At 58.3% G+C, this 23,609-nt stretch overlaps 3 protein-coding genes across 9 annotated transcripts in view; 2 read left to right on the forward strand and 1 right to left on the reverse strand.

The window, feature by feature from the left end:
• Positions 1 to 6,481, forward strand: Yjefn3 (YjeF N-terminal domain containing 3). Of its 2 annotated transcripts, XM_052752714.1 has the most exons (6): positions 1 to 240; positions 3,514 to 3,622; positions 4,703 to 4,813; positions 4,906 to 5,019; positions 5,094 to 5,244; positions 6,230 to 6,481. In XM_052752714.1, the coding sequence occupies exons 1-6, from the start codon at positions 176 to 178 to the stop codon at positions 6,433 to 6,435; spliced, it is 756 nt and encodes a 251-aa protein (XP_052608674.1). In that variant the 5' UTR covers positions 1 to 175; the 3' UTR covers positions 6,436 to 6,481. The 2 variants fall into 2 exon arrangements, with proteins under 2 accessions (XP_052608674.1, XP_052608673.1); XM_052752713.1 differs by lacking the exons at positions 1 to 240; positions 3,514 to 3,622 and having other exon boundaries at positions 3,629 to 4,813.
• A 123-nt stretch (positions 6,482 to 6,604) lies between these two features.
• Cilp2 (cartilage intermediate layer protein 2) lies at positions 6,605 to 13,917 on the forward strand. The gene is made up of 8 exons (XM_052752718.1): positions 6,605 to 6,997; positions 7,677 to 7,775; positions 7,951 to 8,223; positions 8,644 to 8,799; positions 9,768 to 10,046; positions 10,238 to 10,346; positions 10,782 to 10,939; positions 11,029 to 13,917. The coding sequence occupies exons 1-8, from the start codon at positions 6,934 to 6,936 to the stop codon at positions 13,386 to 13,388; spliced, it is 3,498 nt and encodes a 1,165-aa protein (XP_052608678.1). The 5' UTR covers positions 6,605 to 6,933; the 3' UTR covers positions 13,389 to 13,917.
• A 6,378-nt stretch (positions 13,918 to 20,295) lies between these two features.
• Pbx4 (PBX homeobox 4) overlaps positions 20,296 to 23,609 on the reverse strand; it is a 55,377-nt gene continuing 52,063 nt past the window's right edge. For 3 of the 6 annotated variants that reach the window (XM_052752709.1, XM_052752708.1, XM_052752707.1), the window contains exon 8: positions 20,297 to 22,344. In XM_052752709.1, coding sequence (XP_052608669.1) covers positions 22,219 to 22,344 — 126 coding nt within the window. In that variant the 3' untranslated portion in view covers positions 20,297 to 22,218. The other 3 variants (XM_052752706.1, XM_052752710.1, XM_052752705.1) reach the window with 2 other exon arrangements.

The raw sequence follows: 23,609 nt of genomic DNA on the forward strand, positions 1-23,609 counted from the left end.
TGATCCCTCTACACCTGTCTGCTGCCCGGACACCTCAGGGTTAAGTCACCCTGTGCTTTGGCCAATAGCTGCACGCTGCACCTCCCAGCGGCCTGCTAATAAGGCGCTCAGTCACAGGGCTCCGCCCACGGGACTTGCTTAAAAGGCAGCGTGGAGCCAGCTTGCCTTTGCGGCCATGAGCAGCAGTGCATGCAGCGACAAGGGCCCGGGAGAGGCGCCAGAGGAGAGGCGCTTTCTCAGGTCAGCAGGTGACAGGGGGCTGAGGCCAGGGTGGCAGGCTGGAGGCAGGGGAATGACTGGGGTGGGCTCCAGGGTTTGCTGGGAGCTTGCAGGTGCAGCAGAAGTCAAGTTGCCAGGGAAACCGCATTCCAGGCAAGCCGGCCCTCATAGTTACCCTCACTGTTTGAGATATCAACCTGAGGGCCTTGGAGTCACACAGAGGCTTGGAATATCAACTGCCACTGGAAGCCAAGAAGGTTCAGGGTGGGGACTGTGACCCTGGCTCCATTTCAGGGCACAGAGACCATGTGTGCGGGTCACCAGGTGAGCAACAGTGATGACAGAAGTTGGGGAGAGCACCTGGGGTGCCTTGGCTGAAGGGTTCCTTGCCCTTCTAGAAATGATTTGGGGTTGTCCGGCCCAGTTCCCTTTTCAGACCTCAACACTTGGCCTGAAAAGAGACCCTAGCCTTGCTGTCCCTGTCCTAGGGAATCGCGGTGGGGGTGGGGGTGGTATTCCCCCATAACAGCCTCCAAATAGCAGATGGGCTTCCCTGCTGGTCCCATGAGCTCTCGTCCACTCTGTCCACCAGGATTAGCCACTGCTCCTGGTTGGGTTTTCCCCTGGACTGCCTGCCGTCAGGAGGAGACCCCCCCCCCCCGCAGAGGCAGCCATGACTGTCAGGCAAAAGTGGGGACTGAGCCTTTCCACAGTGGTGTGTGCTTGCCAGTGGAGGCCGGAGGTCCACATCAGATAGGTCTGCCTCTGTGTTTCTCCACCTCGGGTTTTGGAGACAGTCTCACTGAACCTAAAGTTGACTGGTCTCTAGACTGGCTGGCCTGTGAGTCCCACACTTCCCCTGTTTGTGCAGGTGTGTTACAGGCCCAGCTCCTGCACCCAGCTGGATTTTGCTTTTATTCTGTGGGTTTGGGAATTAACTAAAGTCAAGGCAAGCCGTTTACCAACTAAGGCGTCTCCTCCTTGTGTGTGTGTGTTGTACAGTGACTGTGGAGGTAAGAGGCATTGGATTCCCTGGAGCTGGAGTGACAGGTGGTTGTGAACTGCCTAGTGTGGGTGCTGGACTTAGTCCCCTGCAAGAGCACTCACTCCTGGCTTTTAACCACTGGGCCATTTCTCAGCCCCACAAACTTGTTTTTGAGATAGAATTTCACTAAGCAGGCCAGTTGGCTAAGGACTTGTGATAGTCCTGCCTCACCCTCTAAGTGCTGGGATTCAATTATGTGCCACTGTATCCGTGCCTTACCCACACTGGATGTGTTGTCCCAGAAGCTGGGCAGGCGGCCCAAGGCCCCTTCATCTAGGTGCAGTGCCACACCCTCCTTCTGGGGTCTTCTGCTCTGCCCCTGTGGCCCCGCCCTCCTAACTGCATTGTCCTCCTCACCGTGCCCTGCTTTCTTGGTGTGTGCATGTGTGGTGGGGGTGTTCTCTCTGTGTAGCCCAGGCTGTCCTGGATCTCACTCTGTAGACCAGCTCAGAGATCCACCTCCAGCTCAGAGATCCGCCTGCCTCTGTCTCCCAAGTGCTGGGATTAAAGGCGTGCACCACCACTACCATCTCTTGTAGCCCCTGTCAGGAAGCCTGTGTCCTACACTGTGCTCCTGGTCTGAGGGTAAGTCTAGCTTCTTGGGTGGCTCTCAAACCCATCTTCCACCTTGAATCTTCTGCCTGCCTCTGTAACGCAGACATCCACCTGCCTCTGCCTCTGAGTGCTGGCTTAAAGGCGTGGGCACTGAGCCCTGCCTGTCCTGCTCCTCACCCATCCTGACTTGTTCCAGCCCTCTCTCTCACCTCTTGCTTTTACCTTCTTCCAGGATGTCCTGACTGGCATCTCTTGGCAGTGACTGCTGCCCAGTAGGCACCCCCTCCCCAGTGCACAGCTGGAAAGGCAGGAGGGAGAGCTGTTGGCACCAAGCAGAGACCCTCCTACCCCAGTCCTGGTTCTGTAGTGCTGAGTCCCTGCCCTGCAGCAAGCGGAGGCCCCCAGCCTCTGCCCTGGCTCCTGTGCCCCCTTGACATTGCTTTCTAAAAGGTGTGGAACCCAGGACCTCACCCATGCCTGGCAGCTGTCCACATGTGCAACAGGAAATTGCTAATGACTTTTGAACAGACTTATGGATTATGTAATCTATTCTTGCCTTCAGTTCTGTTAGAGGTAGCTGGAGACAGCCCTCAGCCAAGTGGTGGTAAAGCCATTTGGCCCAGCAACCCATCTCTCTGGCCAGGTAATCTTTATTTTCTTTTTTTTAAGATATGGTCTCTGCCGGGCGGTGGTGGCGCACGCCTTTAATCCCAGCACTTGGGAGGCAGAGGCAGGCGGATCTCTGTGAGTTCGAGGCCAGCCTGGTCTCCAAAGCGAGTTCCAGGAAAGGCGCAAAGCTACACAGAGAAACCCTGTCTCGAAAAAAACCAAAAAAAAAAAAAAGATATGGTCTCATGTCCATCAGTAGTGGCACACACCTTTAATCGCAGCACTCGGGAGGCAGAGGCAGGTGGATCTGTGTGAGTTTACGGCCAGCCTGGACTACAGAGCGAGTTCCAGGACAGCCAGGGCTACACAGAGAAACCCTGTCTCAAAAAAAGAAAAAGCAAACATAGGATCTCACTATGTAGCCCTGGCTGGCCTGGAGCATGTTATGTATGTCCTTAAACTCACACAGATCTGCCAGCCTCTGCCTCCTAGGTACTGGGATTAAAGACATGGGCTACAAACCCTGGTTCAGATATCAAGAGTCTCACAGTTGAAGGTCCCACTTCCGTTTTCCTGAATGAGCTGCTAACTGCAATCTTCAAAACCCACTGTCGCAAGCCCCTCTCACTGCCCCTCCAGTGTTTTATCCTCATTCATTGATTCCCGTGTCAAAAATCAACTCACCTCCTTATCAAATCCGTTTAAGGTTTGGGAGTGTGTGGGCACTCCAGTTATAAATCTGAGGGAGGAGAATGTTCGATGACACCCTGGGATATGCAGTGTAGGGGAATCAGTCTGCATTCAGAATCTTTCCTTCTGATTCTGGGTCGCTCAGCTTTGGGGGGGGAAACCACCACCGCTGAGCGACATGTGTATCTTTCACCACCAGAGTGCGCGCCTCTGGCTGAGGCTGCCATTTCAAACCATGCTTGTGGGATGGGGAAAGTGGGCAAGAGATGATGGACCTGCCACTGAAGCTCCTCGTGGGTCAGGGCGGGCCAGAGCCTTCAGCCAGGTCTGGGCAGCCCTCCTCGAGTCTGTTCCTTTCCTCTGCCTCTGAGCGTGTTGCCCGACTCTGCCCGCAGCACCTCGGAGGCGGCCGCCCTGGAGCGCGAGCTGCTGGACGAGTATCGCTTTGGGCGGCAGCAGCTGGTGGAACTGTGCGGGCACGCCAGTGCGGTGGCCGTGACGAAGGTACCAGCTCCCTTGCTTGGGGCTACTTCAACTCATCGCTGGGGAGGGGAAACTGAAGTACAAGGCTTCATTTTCAGGCTCACTGCCAGACAAGGCAGAAGTGGGGTCCCCGGAGACGCAGATGGGGGAACACCTACAGGGTGGGGCTTGGGCCCCCAAAGAGCAGGCCTGGGTCCCCTAGAAGTATGACCTACCTGACAGACATCTGAACACCCCTAAATGCTCCCACGAGGAAGCGGGTCCGTAGACGAGCAGCGTGGTCAAATGAGGTCTGAAGCAGGACTCAAACTACATGTGTCCTGCTCAGCTAAACCTTCATTCACCCCAGAGGTGCTGGCTGTGAGGCCACTGAGCCTGGCCTTGGGGCAATTCGGTTATAAATGCAGACACCCAAGGAAGAGTATGTCCCCTCTCTGCCTGTGTCCCGCCTCTCCTTTTAAATTTTTTTTTTAAATTACATTTATTGCCCTGCCCCGGCGTGAGCGTGAGCATGTGGAGCTCGGAGGGCAGTTTGTGGAGCCAATGTTCTTCCACCATGTGGGTCTCAGGAAAGAAACTCGGGTCCCTCCCTAGGCTTGGTGGCAAGCTCCTTTACCTGCTGAGCCACCTCACTGGCCCTCTTCGGTAGTCCAGGCTGCCCTCGTGGAGGCTCACAACTGCCAACTTGGCAGTTGGCGACCTGAGGCAGCAGGATTGGTGTAAGTTCAAGACCACCCTGAGCGAGAACCTCTCAAACAATAACACAACAAACCGTGCAGACTGAGCTTCTGAAATAGAAGGCAAACAGATAGGAAATACAGACAGATGGTCTAGGCGCCATGCTTGCCCAGTTGCGGACCTCCCTCCGGGATCACCCCACTTTTCACTGTAACTTGGGGGTTACAAGCAAGGAAAGTGGGGATGTGTCCAAAGTGTGTATGGAGTAAACAAACCACACTGGGCCTGGGCTCAGAGGCGGGTCCCCAGTCTGGTGGACGGAGTCAACCTGCCCTGCACGCAGACCACCTCTTGACCACGGCTCCGTCCCTCTGCCTCAGTCCCCTCCCCACCATCCAGCCACCCTGTTGTGCTGTGTCGCAGGCGTTCCCCTTGCCCTCGCTGTCCCGCAAGCAGAGGACGGTGCTGGTCATCTGCGGTCCGGAACAGAACGGCGCTGTGGGGCTGGCATGTGCCCGGCACCTTCGGGTGTTCGTGAGTAGCAGGGTCCTATGGAGGGGGGGGGGGGCGGACAGAGTTGGGGCTGGGGTTCCGCTGCAGCCATCACCGGACCCGGGTTCCCCCAGGAGTACCAGCCCAGCATCTTCTGCCCGGTGCGTTCAGCCGACGCGCTGCACCGCGACCTGACCACGCAGTGCGAGAAGATGGACATCCCCTTCCTGTCTTTCCTGCCCGCCGAGGTCAGCTGCACCCACTCTGACCCCGCCATGGCCTTCTGCCATCCAGGGCCCTGACACCTCCCCACCCTCCACAGGTGCGGCTCATCGATGACGCATACGGGCTGGTGGTGGACGCAGTGCTAGGCCCCGGAGTGCGGCCGGCGGAGGCGGGCGGGCCCTGCGCGCGGGCGCTGGCCACGCTGAAGCGGCTTTCCATCCCGCTCGTGAGCCTGGACGTCCCCTCAGGCATGCCACCCAGGGGCAGCCTGATCACCCTAGCCGGTTTTCCCTATCCATCTCTTCCAGACTCAGTGTCCCCCGTTTGCACACCTCCCCGCCCCTAGCCTAGGTTTTCCCCATCCAACTCTTTCAACCTCAGTTTCCGTGTATGCCCTCATCCTGTTTCACGCCCATCCTAAGGATGGGGAAGTTACAAGTGGCTGCCCCAAGTGACCCGGTGTCCTCTTGGTCCGAGTGCCCAGTTAAACCGGCACCACCCACCGCTGGCCCTGCTACAGGGCAGACGTGAGCTCACTCCTCAAGAGACCACGCCTGCCAGGGACAAACAGCTCCCAGCTCTCTTTGGAGGCTGCGTGGAAATGTCCCCAGCTGGAGGGCCCCAGAGCCATCCTAGATCAAGGCCGAGGCATATCTAGTCTGGGAAGGGGGGGTAGGCTGCAGGTGGACGGGGCGGGGGGCGGGGAGGAACCCTGCAGTTGGAAGCCTCTTGTCAGAGAGAGGTGCAGGCAGCTTCCGGTTAGTGCCTGAGGCAAGGAGAGAAGTGCTTGTCCCCTGACAGAGTTGACAGACTCCTGGATGGTTTGGGGTGGGCCAGAGGGCTAAGACGTCCTAGGCTGGAGAAAGACATCAAATCCGGTGGGGAGGTAGGGGCACAGTTCTGAGGGAGGAGGTCTCAGGCCACAGTACAGGGTGGGGACCTGATCCGAGAAGGGAGGCTGAAGTCAGACGAAGGGGCTGGGAGTGAGGAAGGACTGGTCTGAGCAAAGCGGCTTCTGTCCGGTGGGGCGGGAGGTACGGATCCGAAGGCAGGGGCTGGGTCTTGCCAGACAGGCGGAGGAAACGGTGTGATCCGAGGGTGGAGGCGGTTCTGCGGTCAGCAGGTCTGACCGCTACCCACGCGTCGGAGGTTAAGGCACCGGACCTGGAGGGAGACAGGGCAGACCCGGTCCGGGAGCCGCGGTCCTCCCAGCTCCCCCTCTTCCGCCCTCAGGCTGGGACGCCGAGGCCGGCGGCGACGCGAAGGACGCGGTGCAGCCCGACGTGCTAGTGTCTTTCGCAGCGCCCAAGAGCTGCGCCGGCCGCTTCTCCGGGCGCCACCACTTTGTGGCCGGCAGGTTCGTGCCGGAGGATGTGCGCCGCAAGTTTGGCCTGCGCCTGCCAAAATATACCGGCACCGACTGCGTGGCCGCGCTGTGACTGGCGCGCGCTGGGACCCGCACCAATAAACATCACCACCACCTTTTCCTCTGCCTCCTTTGTGCGCCAGACCAGGGGGTGGGCGGGTGGAGAAGGAACTTCCCTCGGGGCTTGAGGAGAGGAGCTGTGCCTTAGAGCTTCCTACAATAGAGGGTAGACCTGGGTGGGACTTGCAGGCTGTCGGGAGTGGCCTAGAGTACTTAAGAGTACTTAAGTTAAACGCGATAGAGAACTTCCAGCTGCCGAAGCAACTTCAAGTTTAAGACCAAATGGCGCCTCCCACGCGGCGCAGGACCCAGTTGGAGAAGGCGGAGGGGGAAGGCGGAACACAGCGCAGTCTGAGGGCGGAGGCACCTCAGGAGGCATCGAAGAAGAGCAACCTCTTATGGTTTACAGGGGCGTGGCTTACGTTCGCGTCCCGCCCCCATCAGTCCCTAGTAGCCACCGGACCCGCCCCAGTCGGATCCGAGCGCTTCGCCGAGCCGCTGCGACCTGGCGATGGCATCACCGCTGCCCTTGCTCTGTCTCTGCATCGCAGTCGCGCACCTAGCGGGAGCGCGAGGTGAGATGGCCCGGGACCTCCGAGAGTGACCACCCTGCGCGCAGAAAATGGGGTGGGAGGCATCTCATGAGCTTCGCAGAAAGCGGCTGAAAGGGACCTCTTCCATCCTCTCCCGGGATAGAGCACCAGGCCAAGGCTTTGAACCCTAAATCGCCAGGTTTCGAAACCTGTGCGAAGTGGTCGGAGCCGTCCCCCCGCGAGCTGGTGATAGGCCCATTTCTCAGAAGACTGGGGCTCCAGGAAGAAGGGGTTCGCCTAAACCTGTCACCCCTCCTAGTCCATCTTGGAAAGTTGGAGGCCAGAGAAGCCAAGTACTTCTCTGTTGGTACCTTGAGCCTCCCTAGAAAGCCCGGGAAGAGTAGAGCAGGAGGAACTTCAGGAAGAGAAGGCAGCGGTCTGCAGGCAGACGCACCGCCAAATGCATGCGACTAAACTTGTATTTGATGAACATTTGGGCCTGGAGGGGCAGAGTGGGACATAGTCACCCAACCGGTGGAGAGGGATAGGGCTTCAGGGTCCGCTGCTAGTAATGGGTCTAGCAGCCGAGGGGATGGCGCTGCAGTACCCAGGGCTAGAGTTCAGTTTCCTACCCCATGAAACGCAGTGGTCCTGACTCCCTTGTTGCACCAGGAAGGGGGTCTCAGTAGTCCCCGTTTCGCACCTCCTTGCACTCCTACAGACGCCACCTCTACCGAGGAGCGCACTGCAGCCGCCCGGGGTCTTCTAGGACGGCCGCCAGACCCCAGCCAGCCCTCGCCAGCCCTGGAGGACTGGGAGGGTGAGTCGCCTCTGCAACCGGCCTGTGTGACTCGGGCCTGGTGGGGTTATGGGGGAGGGTGGGGAGAGTGAGGAGTCCTTGGACATCGCAGCTCCTGGAAGCCCTGACCCAAGGGCCCCAAGCTGCAGGGGCTGGCGGGAGGTGGGGGCCCGGGCTCAGCACGCGGTGCCCGCAGAGGCCAGCGAGTGGACGTCGTGGTTCAACGTGGACCACCCGGGAGGAGATGGCGACTTCGAGAGCTTGGCCGCCATCCGCTTCTACTACGGCCCCGCGCGCGTGTGCCCACGGCCGCTGGCGCTGGAGGCGCGCACCACAGACTGGGCGCTACCGGCCTCCGTGGGCGAGCGGGTACATGCCAACCCAGCACGCGGTTTCTGGTGTCTCAATCGGGAGCAGCTGCGAGGCCGCCGCTGCTCCAACTACCATGTGCGCTTCCGCTGCCCACTGGGTAAGGGCGCGGCCAGTGGTCCTGGGCGGGCGGGGACATAGAAAGTGTGACCCTGAGGAGTAAGTCCCAGTGAAAGCAGGGCCTGGATGTCCACCCAGGTGGGGCCGTGTGGGCATGGCTTCGATGAGATATACCTATCACTCTGTGGGCACTGGTTTGAGGGGAGGAGCTGGGCCCAGGTGGTACGTAGTGCATGCCAGGATCCCATAGGCCCGTCCTGAACAGCTCAGTGCTGGGGGATGGCTTGAGCCTCCATCGTGTTCATCGATGGGAAACAGCAGGGCTAACCAGGAACGCACCTGGCAGGGAGCCGGGGTGGGCTCTGGCAGTACTATCTGCCTGGGGAACCCGACTCGCATAGTCCAGAGAGCCCACTGCAGGGGCGAGCAGCGCCACCTCATCTTCCCCCTTGCTCCGCAGAGGCCGCGTGGGGCGCATGGGGCGCGTGGGGTCTCTGCTCCAAGAGCTGCGGTCCAGGCCGTCGCCTGCGCCGCCGCAGCTGTCAAAGCTCGTCTGGGGATACGTGTCCTGGGAGCCCCCAGGAGGCGCAGAAGTGCGTGAGGTCCCGGTGCCCAGGTAGGAGGGACAGGACTTGCAGAGGGGACGGTCAGAGGTGGGGCCTACATAAGGAGGAGCCCAGAGGGCTGGACTAGTGGGGGCCCTGAAGGGCAGGGCCTGAAAAGGCCAGACTAGTAAGTGGCTTGGGACCCAGGTCGGCCTCGAAGGGTCCAATACTGGCAACCGCCTTCCTCCTTTGCCCGATTGGGCCGTGACTGCGCACAACCGAACGCGATTTGACTGGGCGTAGAATCCTAGGCCCTGAACTCGCTGCAAAGAGACTATGCAAAGGGTTAGGTGGATGCCGGGCAGGCATGGGCAGACTCGAGGGGTCATTTCCCCTAGCGTACACACAGATAGCCCCGTGTGCAGACTGAATCCAGTGGCATACTCTGAGTGCACGCATTCAGCATTCAGTCTCCGCCTGTCCTGCTCGCCCACGCAGACACGCGCTCACACCTTGGCAGACATGATGCCCAGGCCCTCCCAGGAGGCCAGCCAGAAGGGGACTGGAAATTCCACTCGGGCCTGCGCTCCACAAACATGGTCTGCAGACAGTGGCAGCTGGGCCCTCATAGGGTGAGGGCACGAGGTGGCCAACGGTGGGGACCCCACCCCACCTGGCGCCTCTGCTCTCAAGTTTCCGCTGTAATTTTCCATCTTGTGGAGAAGCAGCAGCATTGAGACAGATGTTGTCCAAGGCAGCCCCTCGGCTCCCAACCCCTGCCTAGGTGCTCCCGAGGATGTCCTCACCATCTTTTATGATTCAGCCTCTTGGGGTCCCTTCCTTGGAGTTTCTTCCCTGCATCTCTGGACCCAGCTTCCTCCCCCTGGTCCAGCTGTGCCCACTCATCCCTGTCTCCAGGCTCACTCCAGCCACACCGAAGCCTGAGGGGAATCGATGGGGGCGGGGCGGTGGGGGCGGTGGCTAACATGTTTGTTGAATGACTGAGTTCTCTTGCCCTGGCCACCCCATGTCCCCCCAGGGTGTAGCTCTGACACCTGCGGGTGCCCTGACCACATCCTCTTGGGCTCAGTGGTCACCCCATCTGGGCGACAGCTGGCAGGAGCCAGGGTCTTCCTTCGAGCCCGACCTGGCATAGTAACCACGAGTGACACCCATGGAACCTTCCGGGTGCCTGGAGTCTGCGCTGGCAGCCAGGCCAATGTCAGTGCCCAGATGAACGGCTTCTCTGCTGGTACAGCCCAGGCCCATGCCAACAGCTCCAACTCAGCCGTGGTCACCATCGTCCTTAAAGAGTTAGGTGAGTGTCCTTGCAGCCAAGAACATGGGAGTGAGTGACAGAGGAAGATGTTCCAAGCCAGGGGAAAAACAAGATGTGACTCAATTGTTGACAGCACAGGGTGAGGCGGGCTGTCCCTGCGAGAATGGGAGTAAAAAGGGGTCTCTGGGGTACAGCAGGGTCATGAACTTGGCCACCTCCTATCCCCTCAGGGAAGCCATACCTGTTAAAGCACCCCGAGTCCCGAGTGCGGGAGGCAGGTCAGAAGGTGACCTTCTGCTGCAAGGCTTCGGGGACCCCCATGCCTAAGAAATATTCCTGGTGAGTGTCTTCACGAACTCAGGGAACGGGGCCAGCTTTGGGTTAGTAGGAGTTCTGTAACCCTGTGGTACTTATAAGGCCTAAGGTGCGGTGGTGAACACATGATCCCAGCGCTGGGGCAGGAGGATTGTTGTGAGCTTGAAGTAGTGTGGGCTACATGGTGGTGTGACCATGTCTCAGAATTGGAAAAACAGAGCAGGCCTGATGGGCCAGCCTGTAGAGGCTGGAGGATCAAGAGTTCAAAGTCAGCCTGGGGTACACAGCGGTGTCTCAACGAAACAAAACCCTCCTAGGAGAGAATGAATGCCCACCTCCGTTTCTCCTTTGTTCAGAATGCAGAGAGGCCCAGGGAGAAGGCTGAGCTTCAGGAAACCACTCCCTAGCCCTAGTAACAGAGTAGTCCCTACAATGTCATCCACCTACTGCCTTCTTCAGGTTCCACAACGGGACCCTGCTGGACCGGCGCCAGCACGGGTCTGGGCCGCATCTGGAGCTCCGGGGGCTTCGCGGGGACCAGGCAGGGGAGTACCACTGCAAGGCCTGGAACGAGGCTGGCGCCGTGCGCTCCCGCGCCGCCCAGCTCACTGTGCTCGGTGAGCGGCCCGGTCTCGCCCCACCTGAGCCCAGCCCGCGCCCCCAACCTCAGTCCCCCTCCCTTGACCTGGTTGTGTGGAATTCCCAGCTCCCGGCCAGCCAGCCTGCGACCCCCGACCTCAGGAACACTTGATCAAGCTTCCGGACGACTGTGGCCAGTCCAGCGACAGCCCCGCATACCTAGACGTGGGCCTGTGCGCGGACACGCGCTGCCCGGGCCCCGTGGGCTCCAGCCCTCGCTGTGGGGACGCGGGCTCTCGCTGCTGTTCAGTGCTGCGCCTGGAGAGCAGGGAAATCCGCTGCTCCGGCTACGTGCTCCCGGTGAAGGTGGTGGCCGAGTGTGGCTGTCGCAAGTGCCTGCCCCGTCGGGGGCTGGTGAGGGGCCGCGTGGTGGCTGCGGACTCTGGGGAGCCCCTGCGCTTCGCCCACATCCTGCTGGGCCGCGCTCCCATCGGCTTCACCTCCTACCAGGGCGACTTCACCATCGAGGTGCCGCCGGCCACCGAGCGCCTCGTGGTGACCTTCGTGGACCCGAGTGGCGAGTTCGTGGACAGCGTCCGCGTGCTGCCCTTCGACCCCCGCGGCGCCGGCGTGTACCACGAGGTCCGTGCGCTGCGCAAGGCGGCCGCAGTGCTGCTGGACGCGGAGCGCGGCGGTGCAATCCCTCTGGGCGGCGCGGAGGAGGCGGCGGCGGCACCAGCTCTAGGCGAGCTGGTCTTGCCGCCCGGGACCTTCCGCTACCCCGACGGCCGTCCCTACGCCGGACCAGTAGAGGCGCGTGTCACCTTCGTGGACCCTCGTGACCTGGCGTCGGCGTCCGCGGCGTCCAGCGACCTGCGCTTCCTGGACAGCTCTGGCGAGCTGGCGCCACTGCGCACCTACGGCATGTTCGCGGTGGACCTGCGCGCGCCTGGCTCCGCGGAGCAGCTGCACGCGGCGCGCGCGGCCGTGCGCGTGGACGCCGACCACGTGCGCATGCCGGGCCACGCCGAGGCGCTGGCGCTCTGGTCGCTGGAGCCGGAGACCGGCCTGTGGGAGGTGGAGGGGGATGAGCAGGGGGAAGGCGGCTTCCGGCGCCAGGAGGTGGCGGCGCGCGTGCGCAGGGAGGAGCGTGCGTTCCTCGTGGGCGCGCTCACCGTGCGCGAGCGCCGCCTCTTCAACCTGGACGTGCCCGAGCGGCGCCGCTGCTTCGTGAAGGTCCGCGCCTACGGCACCGACCGCTTCGCGCCCGCAGAGCAGGTGCAGGGCGTGGTGGTGACGCTGCTCAACCTGGAGCCCGCGCCGGGCTTCACGGGCAACCCTCGCGCGTGGGGCCGCTTCGACAGCGCAGTCACCGGGCCCAACGGCGCGTGCGTGCCCGCCTTCTGCGACGCCGAGCGGCCCGACGCCTACACGGCTTTGGTGACCGCGACTCTGGGCGGCGAGGAGCTGGAGGCCGCGCCGTCGCGGCCACGCGCGACCGCAGCCACCGTGGGCGTAGCACAGCCCTATTTGGAGCGCCTCGGCTACCAGCGCACCGACCACGACGACCCAGCGCTCAAGCGCACCGGCTTCCGCGTGAACCTTGCGCGCCCACGCGCGGGCCGCGAGTCCGAGGCGCGCGGGCCCGTGTATCCGTGGCGCCGCCTGCGCGACTGTGAGGACGCGCCGGTCACCGACAGCCACTTCCGATTCTTGCGCGTGGAGGCAGACAAGTACGAGTACGACGTGGTGCCGTTCCGTGAGGGCGCACCCGCCTCGTGGACCGGAGACCTGCTGGCCTGGTGGCCCAACCCGCAGGAGTTCCGCGCGTGCTTCCTGAAGGTGCGACTGCAGGGCCCGCAGGAGTACATGGTGCGCTCGCACAACGCGGGCGGCACCCACGCGGCCACGCGCGGCCGCCTCTACGGCCTTCGGGACACCCGCAGCGTGCGCCACCCCGAGCGCCCCGGCGCCTCGGCCGCCTGCGTGGAGTTCAAGTGCGGCGGCATGCTGTTCGATCAGCGCCAGGTGGACAGGACGCTGGTGACTGTGACCCCGCAGGGCAGCTGCCGCCGTGTGGCCGTCAACACGCTCCTGCACGACTACCTGGCCCGGCACCCGCCGCTCGCTCCCGACGACGACGACCTAACCGCCTTCGCTATGCTCGCTCCGCTCGACGCGCTGGGCCACAACTATGGCGTCTATACGGTCACTGACCAGAGCCCACGGCTGGCCAAGGAGATAGCCATCGGCCGCTGCTTCGACGGCTCCTCCGATGGGTTCTCCCGGGAGATGAAGGCGGACGCGGGCACGGCTGTCACCTTCCAGTGCCGTGAGCCCCCCGCCAGGCCCAGTCTCTTCCAGCGGCTGCTGGAGAACCCAGAATCAGCACTGGGTGACATCCGTAGGGAGATGGGTCAGGCCACCCGGGGTGCCCAGACCCAAGCCGGAGATACCGACTCCTTCGGCGTGCGCCCCGGACAGTGACCTGGTCCACGACCTTACTCCTCTGCCTCGCTTTAGACTCCGGGGTCTTCAGAAAGCCTTGCCCCATTTGTTCCCAGGCTTCTGGGTCCCCTTTCCTGCCCAGAATTTGGTCAAGACAAAAACTCCGGGAGCTGGTGAAGTTTGGGGCAGTCAGCTGTGGCTCTGTGGCTGAAGCCAGGGCTGGAGACGTGGTAGTTACCTGAGGCCTCACTCCTGCTGAGGCAGGTTCTGGCTCACTGCCATGCCATGTCCTTGATTTCAGATGCCCTGGGTCGCAGCCTGTTCGTGAGCTTTGTGGGACTCCCTGCCCCAGCTTTGGTTGTGAGGTCATATTTATTGAAATAAAGTTCCAGTGGGTGGGTGTGAGTGGGGGTCCAGGTTGGCCCCATGGAATGTGGGGAAAGGGTGCTTTGGGGTCCCCATGCAGTGGAAGCTAGGGCTGCAGGGGGATGATGCCATGGTGCTTGGGAATGCCCTCGGCTTGGGGGCAAGGTGCTATGGGGCTCAATTAAAAATGCTGTATTCCCAACCTGTTGTGTCTTTTGAAAAGGATGAGGCTGAGTGGGGCTGAATGCTACACACAAGACAGACTGAGCGAGCGGGCTGTGATCCCAGCACTGAGCAGTTGAGGCAGTAGGATTCTGATATCCAGCCTGGGCTACAGAGCCATCATGTCTCAGAAAACCAAAACCCACCAAACAAGGCTTGGAGGCACACAGAATCCTGCGTTTCAGCAGCTCAGGGACTCCCAAGTGGCATGCTACACCTGTGTCAGGCACCTGGCTATGAGCCAAGGCCCTGAGCAGAAAACAATGGCTACGTAACAGCTGCTGGCTGGGCCTGGCCCGGGACCCAGGAGCGACAGGACAAGGAAGGGCCCTGTTGGGGAACCCCCGGGACAGGTAATAGCCATACCACCATTACTGCCTTGGACCTCCTCAACATAGGCCACTGTGCTGGCCTGGGTTCCTTCATGCTGAGAACCAGCTATACCTTGGCCAACTATGCCAGCTAAAGGCACCATTGGTGCCCTCCTAGCCTCAGGGTGATGGGCAGTCAGGGCATGGCAGAATCTGGACCTGCTCAAAACTCCAGTGGGGGGACTAGAGAGATGACAGCGGTTAAGAGCAGTAGCTGATCTTCCAGAAATCCTGAGTTCAATTCCCAGCAACCATATGGTGGCTCATAACCATCTCAGAGGGATCTGATGCCCTCTTTTGGCATAAAGGCATATATGCAGATAGAGTACTCATACATAACATAAATAAGAACTCCAGTGAACAAGCAGGCTGACTCCACAGCACAGGTGTGCTGGTCATGCCCCCATTTTCCAGAGAAGCTGATGTCTGAGTCGTGAGTCCCAACAGGAGTGCGGCTTCCCACAGATCCTTTGTGATCCCTGCAACTCGACCTGGAGACAGTGGGGCCCTGGGAGAAGGATCATTTTGGTTTGAGATCTCAAAACTATGTAGTCAAGATGACCTGATGCTCCTGCCTCCATTTCCCAGTACTGGGATGACAGGTGTGTGTGCCCAGTTTCTGTAGTAGCAGGGATAGAACCTAGGGCTTGGTGTATGCTAGGCAAGCACTCTACCAACTGAGCCATACCCCTAGCCCCAAGAAATGGTTCTATGTCTGCCTAACTTCCTGGAAGCAGGGTCCCGTCAAGGGGTGGAGCAGGGCTCCTCCTCACCTAGGGCCTACATATCCCTCTTTATTACCCACCGTGCAAGTTTGGGCAGCAGGTGATTAGCTGTGTGAGCCCACGAGGGCTGGGCAGCAGCCGAGCACACAGAATCCCCTTTAGGGTCAACTCCTGTGGACCCCGGTTCCTCCCCATGTGGCCACCCCACAGATGTTTCCATTTCAGACTCTGCTTAGGCCTGGCCACTCACATGCTCCCCTGTGTGGCAAGCACCTCCTGGCAGGGGTCATTTTCACCCATGGCAGGAACACCTTCCTGTACCCTGAGGGATGTGGATTCCAAAGGGCCAGTAAAAAGCTGGCAAATCCAGACCCTGGCCTCTGAGGTGGCCCCAGGACTCCACTGGAACTAGACAGGCAGCTTAGAGCTGTCTCTAAAACCCAGAGCTGTGGTCAGAGCGGCCTGGGGGAGCCCAAGGGTAACCCCCACCGCTGCAGCTCCCCAGCAGCAGGAAGGGAGCCTGCTGCAGTCCAGGCCCCTAATGAGGTGTCCGGCCCTCTTGCCAAATACCTTTCGTTGAGAAAGTGTTGGGGCTTCTTTAGTTGCCAGCTGGGTTTTAGGGGGTGACTGGCCTGGCCCTGGTCTCTTTGTTAGTGTGGGGTGGGGTCAGTGGAAGCCTCTCTCTAGCTGGGCCAAGAGGGTTGTGGACCTCTTCCCCTCTCTGCCTGTTCACTGACAGGACAGCATCCCCCCAATTTCCACACAAGGAGACTGGGACTCCAAGAGAAGGGGGTGCTGGCCTGTACTGGCAGCTGCTCTGCCTTCCATCTACCGCGGTGCTCAGACCCAGCCTCCCTCTTGGAACCTCAGCCACAGCTTCTGGAAAATCCATCACCCCCTCCACCCCCAGCAAGGCTGCCAGGACGCGCCCCTTAGCGGGGGGCGGGGGGGGCGGCGGCGCAGGGATCAGGGCCAAGACCCTTCAGAGCCCTGGGTCCTGCCACCCTGAGGTCAGCTCGGGGCACAGGAGGCCCAATGTCCTGCCCCCGACATTTTAGATTTTATAATTTTAGAACCAGGGGTTCTTAAAATTCCTCACACTGTGATGTAGAAAAAAATCTTGGACCAGTAAAATACTTAAAACAAGTCTGAAAACAGCAGAATCCAGGAGGAAGAACGGCAAGACAGACGTGCACCGAAGGCTGCCGATGTGACCCTGGAGACTAGACTTGCTTTAAGGGAGCTTAATGTATACGGAGTGTATTGGGGTCCCAAGACTAGCTTTTAGGGAGAATGATTGGGTCCTCTTTCATAGCAGAAAGCTTCAGCTAGTGTGGACACTCTAACCTGGGGGACATAGCAACTGACCATTTCTGTTTGTTTTTTAGAGACAGGGTCTCATGTAGATCAGGCTGGCCTCAAATTCACTATGCAGCCAAAGATAGCCTTGAACTTCTGATCTTTCTGCTTCTACCCGGAGCACTGCAGAATAGGTGTGAGCTACCATGCCCAGCTAGGAACTGGGTCTTGAAGGATGCGTAAGGGTTTGGCAGGGAGGTGAGGTAGGAAGGGCATGGCAGGTGGCTGGCACAACGTGCAGTCTGGAGGTAGGGAAGCAGTTTCTAGAACAAGAGACCTCCAGAGGTCAATTTATTCTTTCTTTCTCTCTGTGCATTTTGTACATGTGTGGGCAGGCATGCTTATGTCACAAGAGTATGGAGGTCGGAGGACAACTTTGTGGAGTTGATTTTCTCTTTCCTCCTTCATATGGGTCCCAGGCTTGTGCGTCAAGCACCTTTAACTGCTGAGCCATCTTGCTGGCCCAGTCTAAGTTACACAATTTATCAGGACACCCCCCCATATCCCCCATGAGCTCTACTTCACTTTTAGTATATGCTTCTCTGGTGGCACGGGGGTCTGTTCTTCCCACATGGCCCAGCACCCCCTCTCCACAGCTCAGTCCTGGCGGAACATCTCTGGCTCTTCTGTAGGGACCTTGTAGGCCTGGCGTGGCCGCCCACCACTTCCCCACTCTCTGCCTCTCTCATTAACCACAGGGATGGGTTTGTCCTGGTCTCAGACCCTGAGGGCTGAAGCTGGCCTGGCAGGCACTGGCTCCAGTTAGTGGGAGATGTAGGAACACCACGGTGGGATGATGCCTTGGGGTGGGAACAGAGATCAAGCCCAGGCCCCAGATGGGGGCATTAGCAGGTGATCAGGAGGGGACCAGCCTGGGAAGAGGGGACTCCTGGCTGTTGGACGTAGACATGGGGAGACAGACGTGGCCTCACCCAGGGCCACTGTCCAGGCCATAGAGCCAATGTGTCAGAGCCAACATGCCTCTGTCTGTCATCAGGCCCGAGGTCAGGCTTTCCTGGCCACGCCCTATCTCTGTCCCTTACAGTCAGATATTCCCTCCCTTACCCCCCAGCACCTCTGGACACCTAACTAGTGTCTATCATCCTAGGGCATCTGCAGATGCACCAGGCAGGGCACTGTTACCTCCAAGGAGCCCCTCAGGTCACACCACATCCACCTGTGCCTGTGCCCCAGTCACCTCAGCCTAGGATGCTGGGACGAGTGGCCTCAGAGTCTCTCCTATTATGTCCTACAGAGTCCAGCTGCCCACAGCTGGGTGCACTGGGCACACCCACCCTCTGAAGCCCAAGGATGGAGTGGGCTAGGGAACCCCAGGCCTCCAATATCCCAGCTGCTTTTGCAGTAGAGACCTGACTCCCTCCCTGTGCTGACTCAGCCCTGGACCAGGCAGCAGCGCCAAACCTCAACTATGTCCTCAAAGGCTGCCTGGCCCCAGACGGTGCTGGAGCATGGCTGAGCCAGGCTGAGGACCAGCCAGGCAGAGGTGAGGCCACAGATTCCACTCCCTCTTCCTGCCTGAGGGTTTCTGGAGACATGAACCCCCAGAGGACCAGGCTATCCCAGTCTGTTTCATGAAGTGTATAGGTTAGCCCACTATACACTATCCACTCACACTATAGTGTGAGGAGCCTGTGTGGAACACAGATATACATAGGCATGCACACAGGGCACACCCTACTCCCAAGATGGCTATGTAGAGCTGTGCTTAGATAATGACCCCTGGGAACCCCACTCAGAAAGTCAAGGCAGAACAAAAATCCCTTTTCGTAGGGTCGGCGTCTGGAGGACAGAGTGTTTTCAAGGTGGGCTTTCAAGGGTGAAAGCGGTTTTCCAGACTAGACTCGGAAGACTGAGGTCTTGAGTTTGTGAGGGTTTCAGGCACAGGAGTAGGGTGTAGGTGAACTCTGATCCATGACTTTGTCCAAGGACCAGCCTCTGCCCCCAGGAGCTTCAAGTCTGGAGCTTGAGGCAAAGCCATGCTCATCAGGAACTGCCTGGGTACGTGGACGTGAGCTTAGTGCTCAAGCCGGCACTCAGCTGGGTTAGACCTTGCCAACACTTGAACATAAGCTGTTCACTGCCTGCTTGACACCAACTGGGACAGGGTCTTTCATGTGGCTCAGGCTGTCCTGGGACTTGAGAGTCTTCTGCTTCAACATCACCAGTGTGGGATGAAAGGTGTGTGCCCATGTCCTAATGGATTCCTATTCCCAGCTGGGGAGACCGAGGCGGGGACAGCTGGGACACAGAAACGGGTCTCACAGAAAGTGGGCCCATCGCACACACCCTCAGCTGTGGCCACCACCCCAACCCAAACTGACTAAGGCTTAAAAGCTCAGCCCAGCACAGTGGCACATGCCTGTCCTTCCAGCACTTGAGAGGTGGAGGCAGAAGGATCAGGAATTCTGTCATCCACGGCTATTATAGTGAGTTCGAGGCCAGGCAGAACTACATAGAGAGACCCTGTCTCAAAACAAAGGCTGTTAGAAAAGGAAAAAAACAGCTAAGTAGCTTTAACCAGGGCTTCTTGTAGGAGGAGAGCCTGCCTCAGGCTGGGCAGCCAGACCTTCTGGGAGGCCCCGGCCGGGCCCCGCTACTGTCTGGCCAGGCTGAACACAAACACGAAGTGGCTAGCCCTACGGAATCTAGGTTGTGGTCAGCCTGTGGCTGAAGAGGCTGTTGGAAAAACACGAGGCCCACGCGGCCAGGCCCAACTTCGTTTCATCCGGCAGGAGCGGCTGCCTGGCGCTGGGCACTGAGGAATGTCGCTGGCAGGCCACCTGCTGCTGGGCGGGGCGGTCGCAGCCGGCCCGATACTGGCGACCTGGGTGTCCTGGGATAACAGGCCCGAGCACCCCATGCCCACCCCCGCCCCCCTGCCTGCGGCGCCCTGCTACCGAGGAACTCATCCCTTTGCAGCCCAAGTCCTCTTCCCACAGGAAGCGCTGAAATGCTGCCCTTGGGTCAGGAAGGGCAGTTCCATCTCCATGCGCCCCCCCCCCGCCCCCAACACCTGGGCTCTGCTGGTCTTCAGCCCCTTTGGGCCCAACAGTCATGCTTCACAGTTATCCATCTGTGTGTTGGATGCTAAAGCATTTTCCTGGCTTCCGCTCACTGACCTCTCCCAGAAGGCTGTTCCTGTGACCTCCCCACACTACATATAAGTAAACTGAGGCTCAGAGGGTTTCCTTCCAGTCTTTAGATTGTTGGTGGAGTCTGGCGACAGGATTTAGTTTTTTTGTTTTTTTTTTTTTTTTTAGGTTGACGGCTCCCCCTTGTGACTAAAGACATAACTGCAGTCTGAGCCCTGCCAGGTCTCCAATGGCCCCTTTTGCTTTTGGGTGACTCTGGTTTCTTCTGCCACAGCTCCCACAGTCCATCAACGGCAGCGTGGGGCTTGAATGCATCCATGATGGGTCATGAAATTCTTTTTTTTTTAATCATTAAGAAATTTTAACGAGTGAATACTCCAAATGTAGTCAATAAATACCACAAATGTAATTAATATCATGAATGTAATTAATGTCATGAGTGTAATTAATATCTTGAATGTAATTCATACCACTGAATTGTGAACTTAAAATGATTACAATTGCAAATATGTTTATTTAAAAAATAAGGTGGAATGTAATCACCATACATTATGTGTGTGTATGAAATTGAAGACAGAGATGTTCTAAAATAGAAAGTGGAGATGGTGTCATGGGCCTATGAGGATGCTGGACTAAAGTCCATCAAATTGTGTAAACAAGCAAATTGCATACTATGTGAATTATTTGTCAATAAAGGTTTTATAAAACATAAAAAAAAGAAAATTTCTATTCATTTTACACATCAAACAAACATTCCCCTCTCCTCCCTCCTTCCTCCCAGCCTCCTCCCCCAGCCCAACCCCCATTCCCACCTCCTCCCAGGCAAGGTCTCCCATGGGGAGTCAGCAGAGCCTGGTACATTCAGTTGAGTCAGGTCCAGGCCCCGCCCCCTGCACCAAGGCTGTGTAAGGTGTCCCACCATGGGCACTGGGCTCCAAAAAGCCCGCTCAGGGTCATGAAATTCCTGAGGGTAAAACCTGCCTTCTCGTTAGACACAGGCCTTCTCCTACTCACTCTTGCTGTCTCGGATTCCCCAGCAGGACTAACCATTGTTAGAAGCCCTTGCCTCTTCAGGCCTCTGCCTAGAATTCCCCCACTGAGGGCTGGAGGCGTAAGTCCTTAGGTAAAAAATTTGCCAAACAGGCCAAAAAACTTGGTGGAGGAAGAGAAGTGGGAACCCCTGAACTTTTGACCCCTCCCCTCAGCCAGTCCTGCTTATTTATTACCCCCCACAAGGAACTGAGGCTGGGAGCACAGGTCAGGGGTTTCACCTGAGGGGATCCTCTGGGGAGGCCTGACCATGCTGGGTGAAGGAAGGTGACAGGCCAGCTGCTGTCCTGACTCCATCCACCAGAGGTCGCCCTTGTCTATAGGCTAGAGGCCTGTGTGGCTGCAGGTCCCTGCGCTAGTCCCCACAGGGAACGCACTTAGTATTTTGTCGGGCAGCTGGCTTCTCCCTAGGCCCTCTTCTGAGATATTTCCATACTGTTTGCATCTATTGCATGATCCCCTTATTCGTGTTACATTTGCATCTAGTTTGCATGATCCCCTTATTTGTGTTACATTTGCATCTAATTTGCATGGCTCTTCTTCGCTCTCCCTCCTTGAGCCAGTTTTCCTGAGGAATTCCATCTCACTCAGTTCTCCACTTAAAGGCTAAGAAAACTTATGACCCCAGCAGGGTTCACAGGGACTGTGGGGGCCTGTCAGCAGCTCGAGGATGATGCCGGCCCTTGCCAGCTTTCTGGGGCAGCACCGTTCTCCACCTATTCATGTACCTCCCCTCACACAGAGAAGCTTCCGGAATCTGAAGCTTTTTCCATGCAGCCTGAGAGCTGGCTGAGAAGGTGCTCAATTCAAGGCTGTGCAGCCAAAGGGTGGGAAAGCTGGTGGTGACCTCTGCCTTTAGCTTCCTTGCACCTCAGCTGGGGGTTTGTCTAGAACGACATATTACTCAGCTGTGAAAAAGAGAGGGGCTCTGGGAAATAGAAGGACGGCTCAGTGGTTAAGAACACTGGCTGCAGTCAGGTGGGCAGTGGTGCACACACCTTTAATCCCAGCACTTGGGGAGGCAGAGGCCAGTGGATCTCTGAGTTTGAGTCTAGCCTGGTCTACAAAGCAAGTTCCAGGACAGCCAGGGCTACACAGAGAAACCCTGTTTGGCATCCACCCCCCCAAAAAAAATTAAAAAGAGGCTCTGATCCATTCTATAATGCAGCAAAACCTAAAAAATACCAGTGACAGGAGCTGGATACAGAAGGCCACATGGAATGTGTGGCCCTCAGTGACACTCTGCAGCAGGTGAATCCACATGAGTGGCTGCCGGGGGTCGCGGAAGGGGGTGGGGAGAGGCTGACAGTGGGGACAGCTGCTGCAGTGAATGCGAGTGCTCTGTTACTACAGGTGACAGCCCAAAGCCACTCCTCAGTCCTCAGGACCCGCAGAGTATGTGGACATACTTGTGGGCAGGTACTGGCAGCAGGCAGCATCTGCCACAGGGTCCTCTCAGGACGTAGATGAAAGGGCACTGGGCCACTGTTGTGATGGTGGCTGACAGTGGAGTCAGGACACAGAGACACTGGTTGGTATGTGGCTCCAGGGGGACAGGCCAGATGAAGACCTGAGAGCAGGCCCCCTTAGTTGCCACTGAGGGGCAAGAGGGGACAAGGCTTCAGGCGGCAGAGGGCATGATGGGAAACTCAGCACCTTTTAGCTAAAGCAAGCACTGAACCAGTTCCCAATCAGAGCAGGGGCCATGGCACAGCAGCCACGAGCTGTTGGAGCTGGTGATGGCATCCAGGCTGTCACCTGTCACCTCGACAAGCCCGGATTGAAACCACTGGAATGCAGACAAGTCAAAAACTTTAATGGGGTGCTCAGAACAAATCCCTAGATGAACAATCCACAGTCAACCAACAAATTGTTGTTTAAAAAAATCACGGCAAGGCAGGTAGGTGAGCAGCCAGGAAACGGCCATCACCACAGCCAGGGCTTCTGAGGTAATTGGCAGGGCAGAGGTCCATTCACCCAAGGCACTCAACCAGTTTCCCAAAACTTAATTAGACACATCTGAGTTGAAGCTGCCAGAGTCTCCGGCAGGTGACGAGGTTGGCTGTGGGGTGGTGGCCCTCTGCCAACTGCTGTGAGCCTGGAAAGACAGTGTGAGAGTAGTGACCACCCAGTCCCTGTGTCCCCAGGGGTTCTCAGAACTTTCTATCAGATTAGTTCCAGAAAGAGCTAGCTGAGCAGTGGGGTGAAGGGGTGGGCACTGAGTCCCTACCCTTCCATGAAATGCCTCTGGAGATGTCAGAACCAAGAGTCTAGCCACAGTGGCCTATGGCATAGCCATGGCTTACAGGCAACAAGAGCTCTTCCTCACAGGGCAGCCTCCTGTCTGCAGTGTCCATGGACACGGCACACCTTGGAGCTTTTCTGCCCATCGTCTGAGCACAGCTGGACAGGTGTGCCAAGCTCAGGGACACTGTCCTCACACACTGTACGAGGCAGAGCAGGTTTGGCAGAGGCTCTGTGAGTGAGGCCATGGCAGGTGTGTGCCGAAGCCCCTGGGTAATGGACAGCGACCATTCTGGCAGAGTGACCTTTAAGAAGAGCCAGGAGGCCAGGCGGTCGTGGCGCACGCCTTTAATCCCAGCACTCAGGAGGCAGAGGCAGATGGCTCTCTGTGAGTTCGAGGCCAGCCTGGTCTATAGACAGAGATCCAGAACAGGCACCAAAACTACACAGAGAAACCCGGTCTCAAACAACAACAACAATGAAAAAAACAAAACAACAACAAAAAAGAGCCAGGAGGATGGAAGTGTTGGCTTGGGCCTGGCATGATGGTGCATTTGTTTAATCTCAGGCCTCAGGAGGAAGAGGGAGGGGGACCTTTGTGAATTTGAGGCCAGCCTGGTCTATATAGTGAGTTCTAAGACAGCCAGGGCAATGTAGAGACCCTATCTCAAACAAACAAACAAACAAACAAACAAACAAACAAACAAACCGTCTGTTTGGATCATATTTTAGCTGAAAACTAAGGAGGGTCAGGTGGGGTGTCTGCAGGGCGTGCATTGCCCCAGGTCTGACAGGGGTGCTGCTCCAGGG

This window comes from Peromyscus californicus, unplaced genomic scaffold (assembly GCF_007827085.1).
Source record: "Peromyscus californicus insignis strain IS unplaced genomic scaffold, ASM782708v3 Scaffold_23__1_contigs__length_62951481, whole genome shotgun sequence".
In the NCBI taxonomy this organism is placed as follows: domain Eukaryota; kingdom Metazoa; phylum Chordata; class Mammalia; order Rodentia; family Cricetidae; genus Peromyscus; species Peromyscus californicus.